This window comes from Mobula hypostoma, chromosome 1, assembly GCF_963921235.1.
Source record: "Mobula hypostoma chromosome 1, sMobHyp1.1, whole genome shotgun sequence".
Classification (NCBI taxonomy): domain Eukaryota; kingdom Metazoa; phylum Chordata; class Chondrichthyes; order Myliobatiformes; family Myliobatidae; genus Mobula; species Mobula hypostoma.
Window position 1 is genome coordinate 210309329 of NC_086097.1, and position 15057 is coordinate 210324385.

General features: G+C 40.1%; 1 protein-coding gene across 1 annotated transcript in view; it reads right to left on the reverse strand.

Moving 5' to 3' along the window:
• The window catches only part of LOC134354689 (zinc finger protein PLAG1-like), a 53823-nt gene that overhangs the window by 10286 nt on the left and 28480 nt on the right, over positions 1-15057 (reverse strand). Inside the window, exons 3-4 of the mRNA XM_063063823.1 lie at positions 3952-4081; positions 3179-3544 (exon numbers count right to left, since the gene is read on the reverse strand). Of these exons, the coding sequence (XP_062919893.1) occupies positions 3179-3420 (242 nt within the window). The 5' untranslated portion in view covers positions 3421-3544; positions 3952-4081. The remainder of the gene's footprint in view (positions 1-3178; positions 3545-3951; positions 4082-15057) is intronic.

Here is a 15057-nt window from a genome sequence, read left to right on the forward strand (position 1 = left end):
CCTAATCTTGATTTTGTCTATTAATCAATGTGGCAATGGCCTATAAATTTAACATGTAGAAACACATTTAGACATTCTCAATAATCAATAAATTTAAAACCACTGAATATACTGGATTAAACTCATGCCCAGCTAAAATTGAGTACATATAATTTAGGGATTTTGAGAATTACACTTCGCACTAAAATACTCCTTAGCAGTTTTTGCATCAGAAAATTTCTCTTCTTTTAATTTTTTTTATATTATCCAGAATATTAATGTGTATTCTGACTGTACAAAAGCTATTTGTTTATGAAATTATAAAGGACAGACTATGCACAGTTTTGATCCGAAGTGTTAACAACCCGTGTCTCAGATTTCTGTGCTGTGAAATGAGGGAAAATGAAACCAGCAGACAGAATCAGAGACCCAAATCTATCAGTTCAGTCTGCCACTGGAATCCCATGGAATCCCCTGGCAAGGCCTAGTCTTGCTGAGTTTCCTTGTCTCTTGGATACTGTGCCAGATTTGATTTCAATGAGGATTGCAAGCATATGGCTGACGAGGCTAGGGGAAAAGTGTTATTTCTTTAACAATGTTACTTTAGATTAGAGGTTAATTGTATACAAATGTTTTATTTTTTAAATTATTCTTTTCTAATTATTTATTTCAACTTTAATTTGAAATGACATTGAATACAAGAGATATTAAAATGGTAGTCTTGCTAACTGTTAAAACTCTCCTTGGCTTCGTTGCTCTCAGGAGCCCTGTTGTAATCTGAAATATAGGGTCTCCATTTATAGTGCAGGTATGCATGGAAATAGACAGAATGCAGGTCGAAATTGCAGCCAAGGTCAAGCACAAGTTAGCCCATTGTTATTGCAGGAAACATTTAGTTTATAAACTAAAACATAAAAGCTGGTTTTTCAAAACTCAGAATAAGCGGTGTATACATTCTGATGCAGATAGACAGTTGATAAAGTTTCATGTTTTCCTGGTGGTTTGTATCAAGTTTCTGTGAGTTATTCTAAGATTTGATAATAACTCGCACAGATCACAGTAGCTATTAAATAATGGTGAAAATGGGTATAAATCACAAAACATTCATATGACAATCTTCACTCCATCTAATATTTGGGTACCTTTCCAGAAAAATTAAATACATTTCTAAAACTGTTGCATTCTTTAAGATGTCATGATTCACGTTAGTAAGTCACTCGCTCCAACAAATAAATGGAATAAAAAAAACTGGTTTTCAATGATTTATGTACCACTTATAAAAGTGTTGCAGTTTTAAGACATAGCATAATTTGCAATACTCTAATGGAATACTTTGAAAACAAAATTCATACTCTTGATGGCTGGAATTCAGGAAGGATGATTTTTTTTCCTCTCAGTAATAAATTTGTTAATGACTTGAAACATTGTAAAATCAATAGTATGTTTACCATGACATCATTCCTGAGTATTCATTTACATTTTTAGACGTGAAATTATCAAAAATGAATAACAAAACGAATATTCTAAAGCTTATTGAAACGAATTTGAAGACTATCACAAAAAATATGGATAAATGCATTGAAAAGTTTTCACCATAGCTACAACAACCAGTTTGAGTTATAACCCCCTGTAAAAATGGAAAACAAGAATTTGATGCAGAAATAGTAAACAACCTTAATATAAAATCATGAATAGTAACAATTAGAATATTTTATTTTCAAATAACTGTGTAAGATAATTAGCATCTTATTTTTAAGTAACTTTAAAAATTAATATGGACAGTGAAATTTGGTATCATAATTTGCTGTTATTTTGCACAGAAACATTAGTTACTAATCAACAATGTATTTTTCCTACAAATTTTCTAATCTCAAATATAAATGATTTTTTCCTGGTTATCATTCTGAAGTATTTACACAAGCAACATATTCTTAAACTTAATTATTTCACTTGTGGCAAAAGGAATGTTAAAAACCAGATCAATAAGACCAAACAGAAAAATAAAGCACTGCTGTAATGAAGGATCATTGACCCAAACATTAACTGACATCACCCCTTCAGATGCTGCCTGATCTTGCCGAGTATTTCTGGTACTATTTTTTTTTCCGTTAAAAATACTCTTAAAATTTAGTTTAATTGACAAATTCTTTATCAATTCATTGCCAGAACATAATGCACTGGACAGTACTGAAACAAATCCATATTCTCCTAAGCTGATGTCCAAAATTATTAACATGTCAGTGCCACTGCTGACAAAACTATAAAGGTTACTGACAATCAGCGACATTTTAAAAAAATTTTAGAAGGTAACATTAAAAACCTAAAAGACAGAATACTAAAGCATTAAATAATTAAGAACTTACCTTCACCATTGCATTAACTGCAACAACATAGTCCCCATTACTGGCACAGATCCTGCGCCGTTAAATCAGGCACAGAACTCAATACCCAATTTAATTTTTACTCCTCCCATCTTTTCATTTTGTTTTGCTCCCTTTTTCTCCTGTCACATCCCAATCCCTCCATGTTATATCCAAAAGCACAACAAACTGACTAATCTGACATTCAGTAAGTCTGCAGTTTCTGTGTTAGACACTGCATGCGTGGACTTCTGGACTTGCTACCATTTAATACTGTTTTCTTTAAACCACTAAGACATAGGCCATTATTTTTTCAAGAATGGTGAAAACGCCCAAGTTTTGAAAGAGTAGAAATATTGATAAGCATTCAAAGAAAACTTTGAGGTTAAGTTTTTCCTTTGATGCCTTGGCGATCCAGGTGCAAAATGTGGTCAAAATTCCACTGGTTGAGATTTCTGCCTCAAGTCTATATTCATCTCAGTGTCACATTGTAAAATTTGCAACATAGGTGCAGAAATTGTTCAAATTAGGACATATCCCCAATTGTTTATTTTTACATCAAAGTGTGCACTGATTTATAAAACTATCGCACCAATTTTGGGTTAATATTTAGCCATTATCATCTTAAACTATTAAAAAGGTACTCAATTCAATTTGTTATAGACTTTATTAATGTCTATTCTGATATAATTTAGGTGCACTAGTTGAAGGAAATTAAGCTTAGAATGATGCCAAATCTGAAATTTAGAATTACTCTTAAGCTGGAGGCTGAAATTCACAGAGGCAAATATCCCCAATTAATAAAATAGATACTATCTACTCTGAATAGTCTTTCATACCTCAGTAGTTTATACTTAGACACAAAGGCCTTGGTACAGTCCTCGTGTGAACACTTGTAGGGTCTTTCTCCAGTATGTGAATATGAATGCACTTTCAATTTCTCAACACTAGTGAAGATCTTTCCACACAACTGACAAGGAAAGGATTTTCTGGATTTGGTTTCACTACGTTTACGTTTCCCCACTAGAACCTTCTGAGTATCTGTTACTTCTAAAAGATCACCGGGGATGACAGTGGCCATCGCAGTCTACTGTAGGCCTAATTACTGGACACTTGTTGTTTGCCCAGTTGTACTGATATAAATCAACTTCTGTTTCTTCTTTCTGGTGTAGTTTCATGTGTTCAACACATTTGGCAGTTAGGACCTATAAGCAAAAGTTAAGAGTTTCAGTCATTTTAGGCATCATAATGATGTGAAGACTATTTATAACTGCATCAATACTACTGATTTTATGTACTTACCCAAATTTTCAGAGGTGATCTTCTACCTCAGGCTCATTTTTTTGCATTATGCCCATGACCCTTGATACCCTTAATGCCCAGTGTGTTTGCACAAAAAGACCAATTCCCTTTGAACTTCAATACTACCCAATCTCTAACCACATAAAAATAGCTTTGCTTTTCCATTTGTGTGCAGTTCCAATGGGAATGAACAAATATTCCCATTTAGGACCACCGCAGCTGAAATCCACAACTACAACCACGGGTACTTCAGTAAGCAGAATTGTTTTATGATGTTTAAAAAATCTATCGATACTCAAAATCAACAAACCTTGGACGGCAGACTCAGGTCACGCGTGTAGTTCCCTTTTAAGAAAATGGAAGCGGGGACACAGGTATGATTGAAATGCAGAGGCTCTAGGCTTCCACTCCTGACTATCCTGCTGGCGATTGTACAGTCTCTGGAAAATAAAATTGAAGACCTCAGAGCAAGACTACTGTACCAGTGGGACATTAGGAATGGCTGTGTAATCTGCTTTATGGAAACATTGCCCACACTAGCAATTTTGGACTCAAAAGCTGCAGTCCAATGGCTCAACCATTCTCTGTGAAGACAGAACAGCTCAATCTTTTAAAGCAGAGGAGATGGAGTATGCTTTATGATTAGCTCATCATGGTACACAAATGTGGTGATTCTATCTCAGACTAGTTCACCTGACCTGGAACATCTATTGGTCAAATGTCATGCATTTTATCTGCCGAGGAAGTTTTCTGCCAACATCCTGATAGCAGTAAACATTCCACGTTGGCCATCATCAGGCAGGCACTGGAAGAGTTTGCAATGTAATCAGCCGACATGAAATTGCAGACCCTGGTGTCTTCCCTATCATTGCGGGAGATTTCAACCAGGCCAGCTTGAAGACGCCTCTGAATGACTACCGCCAACATATCACCTGTGGAACCAGAGCAGCCAACGCACTTGAACAACAAGAATACTTCCTATGCCATCCCAAGGCCACTTTGGAAAGTGTGACTATCTGACTGTACTTCTACTCCCAGCATAACGGGCAGAAATTAAAGACCATAGTAGAGCTACTAGGACTTGATGTTTCAATCCCTATGGTAAGTTGGCACTCTCGATGTTGGCAGTGGGTTTGGAGTGGTGACAAGGAGGGAGGGTAGGTATGTCATCGGGGTCATCAGGTGGGCACCCTCCTCCTTTGACATTTCGTTGTTAAGCCCATGACATCTCCAGAGGGCTCAACGGTGCTACCTGGCGTCCCAGATACACCCCCCTCAGTTCCATACCCTCCTGTCTTCATCTTGGAGCCAAAGAAATATGAACAAAGGAGGAGAAGGACTGCTTTGAGTCGGTGGACTGGACAATATTCAGGGATTCATCTTAGAGTCTGAATGAATATGCCACAGTGTCACACACTTCATCAAGACCTGTGAGGATGACTGTGTACCTTATAATATCAGACTGCTGTTGCATGAATAAAGCCAACGGAGAAAAGTACTGGTTGATATGAAGCAGAATACAGGATACCAAAATCTGCGGATGCTCAAGTCCCTTATATAAAATGGGATAGTATTTGCATATAACCTACGTACATCCTTCCGTATACTTTAAATCCTCTCTAGATGACTTATAATACCTAATACGATGTAAATGCTATGTAAATAGTTGTTATACTGTATTGTTTGGGGAATAGTAACAAGAAAAAAAAAGTCTGTACATGTTCAGTACAGACGCAACCATCGTAGCTCTTCTGGGAATGCTGATGCCTCGGTATCAGCCGGTGCCGATTCTCCCACGATCTTTAAGTTCTTGAGGCTGTAGTGCTTTACATAGCCAGCCAGCCATCCCTTACTAGCTTTAAACTCCTTCCTCTCGCTCACAACACAAGGAGTGAACGAACGAGATGTGAGGCATACAATGCTCAAACAGCGAGTGCTGGAGAGAGACTGAGGATCTGTGAAATGGCGGGAGGCTACAGCAGGGTATGCCTACGCATCACTTCATTTGCGTAGATTAAGCATAGTGCTTGGTGCGCGGCAAATTCAAGTTTTGCTTTTTGGAACTTTCTGGAATTTGTTTTCTGAATATTTTCGATCCGCGGTTGGTTGAATCCGCGGATGCGGAACCCATGGATATGGAGGGTCGACTGTATGTCTTATTCAACAAGATACAGCAGGCCCAACATGGAGTTCGATATCTGCTAAGCATCAAAGGACAATTCCATATTTACAATGTATCCACAATGCTTTCTTTGAAACTACACACAAACTTTACACCTCCAATTTGTACCCACAGCAGAGACATCTAAATGAATTGTAATCAGCATCCTCTGGTCTGTGATTCATGGCTTTTAGGAAACCATTTTTCAGAGCTGCATTTTAGATTAAATCTACAATTCATACTCAGATTTGAAGATTGGTGGCTGAAGTCATTTGCTAAATGTAAATGTGCTAAACCCAAAAATTGCTCTAACAAGCCACAATTAAACCAAAAGCTGTGGATGAACCAGGAAGGAGATAAGTAGATTCAACGAACTAGATCTGTGGCATTCACGACCAGTGTTTTGGAACTATATAAGAAATCCCGGTTTGACCTATGGAAGGCTACTTTAAGGGTGAGAAACCAATTCCGATGAAGGTTCAAAATGGAATTGGGTGCACATTAGCTCTGGCAGGGTTTACAGACTACTTCCTACGAAGCAAAGCTTAACATCATGAACGGCTGTGATGCTTCACTCCCAGGTGAGCTCAATGCCTTTTATGCATGCTTTGACAGGGAGAATAAAACTATACCTGCGTGAATCCCTACAGCATCTGGTGACCCTGTAATCTTTATCTCAGAGGCCAATGTCAGAACATCTTTCAAGAGAGTGAACACTTGCAAGGTGTCAAGCCCTGATGATGTATTTGGCAGGGCTCTAGAAACCTGTGCTAACTGGTGGGAGTGTTCAAGGATATACTCAATATCTCACTGCTGCAGTCCAAGGTTCTCTCCACTTCAAAAGGGCCCAAAAAGAGCAGGATGAGCTGCCTCAACAACCATCACCCAGTGGCACTCACATCTACTGTGAAGAAATGCTTTGAGAAGTCAGTCATGGACAGAACCAACTCCTGTCTAAGAAAAGTTCTGGTCCCGCTGCAATTTCCCTTTTGCCATAAAAGGTCTACAGTGGATTCAATCTCACTGGCTCTCTACTCAGCCTTCGATCACCTGCACAACAGTAATACCCATGTCAGGCTGCTGTTTATTGACTAGAGCTCAGCATTCACAACCATATCCTTAGTGCTCATCAACAAACTCCAAAGCCTGGGCATCTGTACTAGCAGGATCCTTGACTTCCTTACTGGGAGACCAGTCAGTGCGGATTGGAAATAACATCAGCTCATCAATGACAATCAACACTGGCACACCTGGTCTACTCTCTCTCTACACCCACGATTGTGTGGCTAGGCACAGCTGAAACAACATCTATAAATTTGTCGAGGCAACTACTTCAGATGGTGATGAGGTGGTGTACAAGAGCTAGACAGATCAGCTGGTTGAGCGCTGTCACAGCAAGAACCTTGTACTCAACATCAGTGACCAAGAAATTCATTGTGGACTTCAGGAGGGGAATTGAGGGAAGACACACCAGACCTCAGAGGGATCAGAAGTGTAAAGGGTGAGTAGTTTCAAGTTTTTGCGCATCAACATCTCTGGGAATGGATGTGTGAGCAGCTGGTGCATATCACAAGTCCTGATTATGCGACCAGAGACACCAGGTAGACAATCTCTGAAGAGTGTTGATAATGGCGGGGATCACTTGGCTTGTTAAAGACACTACCCTGAAGAAGACAATGGCAAACTATATTATTATATATTTATTTTATATACACACACACACACACACACTCTGGAGGTCTGCCAGTGCCCTTTGTATGGCCTCCAGCAAGGGACAGAGAACTCTAATCTCAAAATGAGGAATCAAACAAACTCTTATCTGGGGAGGGCTGGAAAGATGTGCCCCCTTCCTTTAACTGTTCTGTTGCCCGACGACTGCTTGCAGTGTTCTCACCATATTGCATAGAGGGTGGAAGTGGACTGATTGTAGAGAGTTATATGCAGACACACGCACATTGTAATTTATAGTTTTTATTATTATGTATTGCAATGTACTGCTTGTGAGTTTGACCATGGTTGATTCTGGCCAGCAGGGGATCCCCGACTGTCATCAAGCTACTGTTCATAAAATTTAAGTAACACAAAAGAAAATTATTGCCACTTGGAATGTAAGAACCCTATATCAAGCAGGAAGATTGGACAAGGTGATAAATGAAATGGAAAGACTAAAGATTAACATCATGGGAATTAGCGAAGTTCGTTGAATAGGTGCTGGAACATGTCAGATTAGAAATAAAACACGAGTTTATTCTTGTGGATCATCCCATACTAATGGAGTAGGAATTCTTATGGATGAAAACATAGCAAAAAGTGTTTTAGGACTGCAATATCAGAAAGAGTGCCCCTTGTTAGATTCAGAGGACAGCCATTTGACTTAGCAATTATACAGGTATATGCACCAACAACAGATGGAAAAAATGAGGAGATAGATATATTCTATGGAGAGCTTGAACAAGCAAAGAATGGATGCAAATCTCAAGATATTGTTCTTGTCATGGGAGATCTAAATGCTAAAGTAGGACAAGGTGCTGATGGAAATACCATAGGAAAGTTTAGACTCGGGGAAAGAAATGAACGAGGTGAGAAATTGGTAGAATGGTGCAAGATGAATAATCAGGTCATTATGAACACCTACTTTAAAAACCATCCAAGATGCTTGTGGACCTGGAAAAGTCCAGGTGATAACACCAGAAATCAAATTTACTTTATTACTATAAATCAAAGATTTAGAAACTCAGTGACTCAATGCAAAACATATCCAGGTGCAGACTGTAATAGTGACCATAGCCCAGTAGTATGTCATGTAAAGGAGGACATAAGTAATCTTCCAGAAATAGTAAGGGACAGAGGGTCCAGTGAGATGGAGGAACTGAGCGAAATACATGTTAGTAGGGAAGTGGTGTTAGGTAAATTGAAGGGATTGAAGGCAGATAAATCCCCAGGGCCAGATGGTCTGCATCCCAGAGTGCTTAAGGAAGTGGCCCAAGAAATAGTGGATGCATTAGTGATAATTTTTCAAAACTCGTTAGATTCTGGACTAGTTCCTGAGGATTGGAGGGTGGCTAATGTAACCCCACTTTTTAAAAAAGGAGGGAGAGAGAAACCGGGGAATTATAGGCCGGTTAGCCTAACGTCGGTGGTGGGGAAACTGCTGGAGTCAGTTATCAAGGATGTGATAACAGCACATTTGGAAAGCGGTGAAATGATCAGACAAAGTCAGCATGGATTTGTGAAAGGAAAATCATGTCTGACGAATCTCATAGAATTTTTTGAGGATGTAACTAGTAGAGTGGATAGGGGAGAACCAGTGGATGTGGTATATTTGGATTTTCAAAAGGCTTTTGACAAGGTCCCACATAGGAGATTAGTGTGCAAACTTAAAGCACACGGTATTGGGGGTAAGGTATTGGTGTGGGTGGAGAATTGGTTAGCAGACAGGAAGCAAAGAGTGGGAATAAACGGGACCTTTTCAGAATGGCAGGCGGTGACTAGTGGGGTACCGCAAGGCTCAGTGCTGGGACCCCAGTTGTTTACAATATATATTAATGACTTGGATGAGGGAATTAAATGCAGCATCTCCAAGTTTGCGGATGACACGAAGCTGGGTGGCAGTGTTAGCAGTGAGGAGGATGCTAAGAGGATGCAGGGTGACTTGGATAGGTTGGGTGAGTGGGCAAACTCATGGCAGATGCAATTTAATGTGGATAAATGTGAAGTTATCCACTTTGGTGGCAAAAATAGGAAAACAGATTATTATCTGAATGGTGGCCGATTAGGAAAAGGGGAGGTGCAACGAGACCTGGGTGTCATTATACACCAGTCATTGAAAGTGGGCATGCAGGTACAGCAGGCGGTGAAAAAGGCGAACGGTATGCTGGCATTTATAGCGAGAGGATTCGAGTACAGGAGCAGGGAGGTACTACTGCAGTTGTACAAGGCCTTGGTGAGACCACACCTGGAGTATTGTGTGCAGTTTTGGTCCCCTAATCTGAGGAAAAACATCTTTGCCATAGAGGGAGTACAAAGAAGGTTCACCAGATTGATTCCTGGGATGGCAGGTCTTTCATATGAAGAAAGACTGGATGAACTGGGCTTGTACTCGTTGGAATTTAGAAGATTGAGGGGGGATCTGATTGAAACGTATAAGATCCTAAAGGGATTGGACAGGCTAGATGCAGGAAGATTGTTCCCGATGTTGGGGAGGTCTAGAACGAGGGGTCACAGTTTGAGGATAGAGGGGAAGCCTTTTAGGACCGAGGTTAGGAAAAACTTCTTCACACAGAGAGTGGTGAATCTGTGGAATTCTCTGCCACAGCAAACTGTTGAGGCCAGTTCATTAGCTATGTTTAAAAGGAAGTTAGATATGGCCCTTGTGGCTACAGGGGTCAGGGGGTATGGAGGGAAGGCTGGGTTCTGAGTTGGATGATCAGCCATGATCATAATAAATGGCGGTGCAGGCTCGAAGGGCCGAATGGCCTACTCCTGCACCTATTTTCTATGTTTCTATGTTTCTATGTTTCTAAAAGTAAAACTTAAAAAACTAAAGAAGCAAAAACCTGAACAATCCCTTGACTACTTGCAATTAATTAAAGGAGAAAATTTAAGACAAAAATTTACAATTGAAGTAAGGAACAGATTTCAAAGTCTAGAAATAGAATCTGTTGAAGATGATAGCAATCATGTAGAAATGAAATTTAACTCTCTAAAGGATGCCTTGGTAGAATCAGAAAAGTCAGTGATTTCTAAAAAAGAAAAAAGCACAAAGAATAAATGGATGACAGATGAAATCAAAAATCTAATGGAAGAAAGGAGACGGAAGAAAGCAAATCCTATAGAATATAAGTCCTTAGATAAAAAAGTTAAAAGCTTATGTCAAAAAGCCAAAGAAGAATGGTTAAACCAGGAATGTGAGCAAATAGAAAGAATCCCTATTACTGATCCAAAATGGTTGCATCAACAAATCAAGATTGCCACTGGTAAAAAGCTCCTCTGTTCTTCAAGTGGATGTTTCAAAGCAAAGGATGGCACCATTATCATGGAAAAAGATGAGATTATGAACAGATAGACTGAGGATATTCAGGAATTGTTTGAAGACGATCAAGGCGAAAAACCAGAAATTAAGAAGAACATTGAAGGTCCAAGTATTTTAAAATCTGAAGTTCGTAATGCAATAAATAAGATGAAGAAAGGAAAGGCAGCAGGTCCTGATGAATTAGTAATAGAACAAATTATCACCCTTGAAGATTATGGAATTGAAAAACTTACTGATTTAATCAATGACATTTATGAGACTGGAATCAGTATTTATCACTCTTCCTAAGAAACCTGGAGCAATAGAATGTGAATTACATAGGACCATAAGTTTATTGAGTCATATCACCAAGATACTTCTAAGAATTTTGATGATGAGCTAAGAGTAAGATACAAGCTGAAATAGGCAAAGAACAATGTGGTTTTGTGAAAGACAAAGGTACAAGAAACACAATATTGATGTTAAGGATACTATCAGAACGAGCTATTCAAGTGCAAAAAGATTTGTTTGTTTTATCAACTACACAAAAGCATTTGATAAAGTGAAGCACAATAATTTATTTGAAATATTACAGAAAACTCTAGATCTAGATTTGAAAGACCTCCGCCTAATCAGAAATCTGTACTGAGAACAAACTGCCGCTGTAAGAATAGATGGAGAAGTGAGTCAGTTTACAAAACTCAAGAAAGGCATTAGACAAGGGTGTTTTCTCCTGATTTATTTAATGTGTACAGTGAAACAATATTACAAAAAATAAGAGACATCTTGGAAATCAAAGTTGGCAGTGAAAACATCAATAATTTCAGATATGCAGATAACACTGTGTTAATTGCAAGTACGGAGGAAGAACTACAAAACATGATTGATATAATGGTTGAAGAAAGTTCAAAAATGGGTCTATCTATCAATTGCAAAAAGACAGAATGTATGGTGATATCCAAAAAGAAGGAGAATCTTATCTGCAGGCTGAGAATAAATGGGGAAGACATGAAACAAGTACAGAACTTTTGCTACTTAGGAAGCTGGGTGACATCAGATGGCAGGTGCGACTCGGACATCAAAAGAAGAATAGGGATGGCAAACGACACCTTTACCAGAATGAAGAGTATACTGACCAATACTAAACTAGGCATGACAACCTGCCACAGAATACTGAAATGTTACGTTTATCCAGTTATGTTATATGGCTCAGAATGTTGGACAATATCTAGTAACATGAGGAAACGAATTGTAGCAGCAGAGATGTGGTTTTTGAGGAGGATGCAAAGAATATCATGGATGAAACGAATATCTAACGAGGATGTCATGAACAGAGCAAACACCAAAAGAGAAATAATGTATGAGATCATGAAAAGGCAACGCAACTTCATTGGACATGTGATTAGGAAAGAGGAGTTAGAATGCACGTTAATTATGGGAAAGATTGAAGGGAAGAAAGCAAGAGGAAGACAAAGACAAATGATGATGGGGACAGCAGTCAGAGAACTGGAAATGAATACCAATGAATTGATCCACTTGACCCGAAACAGGAGTGTCGGGGCCATGGCAGTCAAAGCTCAAACTGGGCACAGCACCTGATGATGATGATAATGATGATGAATGTACTGCTACTGCAAAACAACATATGGTGGTGATATTAAACCTGCTTCTGCTTATAATGTGCACCATTAAAATTTTCCACTAGTATTTGTGGATTAGACCACAAATACCAGTGGAATAATAGTCATGATACATGTTGGCATTGACATTTGACACAATGACACTGGCAGGAAAAGGGATGAGGTCCTGAAGTGTGAGTTTCAGGAACTGGGCAGAAAGCTGAAGAACAGGACCTCAAAGGTGGCGTTCTCAGGATTGCTGCCAGTGCTACGTGATAGTGATGGTAAGAATTGGAGGAGATGGCAGTTGTACGCGTGGCTGAGGAGTTGGTGCAGGGAGCAGGATTTTAGATTTTTGGATCATTAGGATCTCTTCTGGGGAAGGTGGGACCTGTACAGATTGGATGGGTTGCACCTGAACTCGAGGGGGAGCAATATCCTTGCAGGTAGGTTTGCTAGCATGGTTCGGGAGGGTTTAAACTAATTTGCATGGGATCCAGAGTGACAGAGCAGTGAAAGAAGTGCATGGAGTAAAGCCAGATCTAACATATAGACAGGCTTTGAGGAAAGAGAAGCAGAATAAACGGTGTAAAGGTAGTAAGGTAGAAGGGCTAAAGTGCATGTACTTCAATGCAAGAAGCATCAGGAACAAAGGTGATGAACTGAGAGCTTGGATACGTACATGGAATTATGATGTAGTGGCCATTACAGAGACTTGGCTGGCACCAGGGCAGGAATGGATTCTCAATTTTCCTGGATTTCAGTGCTTTAAAAAGGATAGAGGGGGGGGGGGAGGGGAGGAGGGGTGTTATTACTGGTCAGGGATACTATTACAACTACAGAAAGGGTGGGTAATGTAGGAGGATCCTCTTTTGAGTCAGTACGGGTGGAAGTCAGGAACAGGAGAGGACCAGTTACACTATTGGGAGTATTCTATAGGCCCCCTGGTAGCAGCAGAGATACCGAGGAGCAGATTGGGAGGCAGATTTTGGAAAGGTGCAAAAATAACAGGGTTGTTATCATGGGTGACTTTAACTTCCCTAATATTGACTGGCACCTGATTAGCTCCAAGGGTTTGAATGGGGCAGAGTTTGTTAAGTGTGTCCAGGATGGATTCCTGTCACAGTATGTTGACAGGCCGATTAGGGGGAATGCTATACTAGATCTAGTATTAGGTAACGAAACAGGTCAGGTCACAGATCTCTCAGTGGGTGAGTATCTGGGGGACAGTGACCACCACTCCCTGGCCTTCAGCATTATCATGGAAAAGGATACAATCAGAGGACAGGAAAATTTTTAATTGGGGAAGGGCAAATTATAAGGCTATAAGGCTAGAACTTGCGGGTGTGAATTGGGATGATGTTTTTGCAGGGAAATGTACTAGGGACATGTGGTCGATGTTTAGAGATCTTTTGCAGGATGTTAGGGATAAATTTGTCCCGGTGAGGAAGATAAAGAATGGTAGGGTGAAGGAACCATGGGTGACAAGTGAGGTGGAAAATCTAGTCATGTGGAAAAAGGGAGCAAGGATCAGATGGGTCTATTGACGAATATAGGGTAGCAAGAAAGGAGCTTAAGAAAGGGTTGAGAAGAGCAAGAAGGGGGCATGAGAAGGCCTTGGCAAGTAGGGGAAAGGAAAACCCCAAGGTATTCTTCAATTATGTGAAGAGCAAAAGGATGACAGGAGTGAAGGTAGGACTGATTAGAGATAAAGGTGGGAAGATGTGCCTGGAGGCTGTGGAAATGAGCGAGGTCCTCAATGAATACTTCTCTTCGGTATTCACCAATGAGAGGGAACTTAATGACGGTGAGGACAATATGAGTGAGGTTGATGTTGTGGAGCATGTTGATATTAAGGCAGAGGAGATGTTGGAGTTGTTAAAATACATTAGGACAGATAAGTCCCCGGGGCCTGATGGAATATTCCCCAGGCTGCTCCACGAGGCGAGAGAAGAGATTGCTGAGCTTCTGGCTAGGATCTTTATGTCCTCATTGTCTACGGGAATGGCACCGGAGGATTGGAGGGAGGCGAATATTGTCCTCTGGTTTAAAAAAGGTAGTAGGGATAGTCCGGGTAATTATAGACCAGTGAGCCTTACGTCTGTGGTGGGAAAGCTGTTGGAAAAGATTCTTAGAGATAGGATCTATAGGCATTTAGAGAATCATGGTCTGATCAGGGTCAGTCAGCATGGCTTTGTGAAGGGCAGATCGTGTCTAACAAGCCTGATAGAGTTCTTTGAGGAGGTGACCAGGCATATAGATGAGGGTAGTGCAGTGGATGTGATCTATATGGATTTTAGTAAGGCATCTGACAAGGTTCCACATGGTAGGCTTATTCAGAAAGTCAGAAGGCATGGGATCCAAGGAAGTTTGGCCAGGTGGATTCAGAATTGGCTTGCCTGCAGAAGGCAGAAGGTCGTGGTAGAGGGAGTACATTCAGATTGGAGGGTTGTGTCTAGTGGTGTCCCACAAGGAGCAGTTCCGAGACCTTTACTTTTCGTGATTTTTATCAATGACCTGGATGTGGGTGTAGAAGGGTGGGTTGGCAAGTTTGCAGACGACACAAAGGTTGGTGGTGTTGTAGATACTGTAGAGGATTGTCAAAGATTGCAGAGAGACATTGAT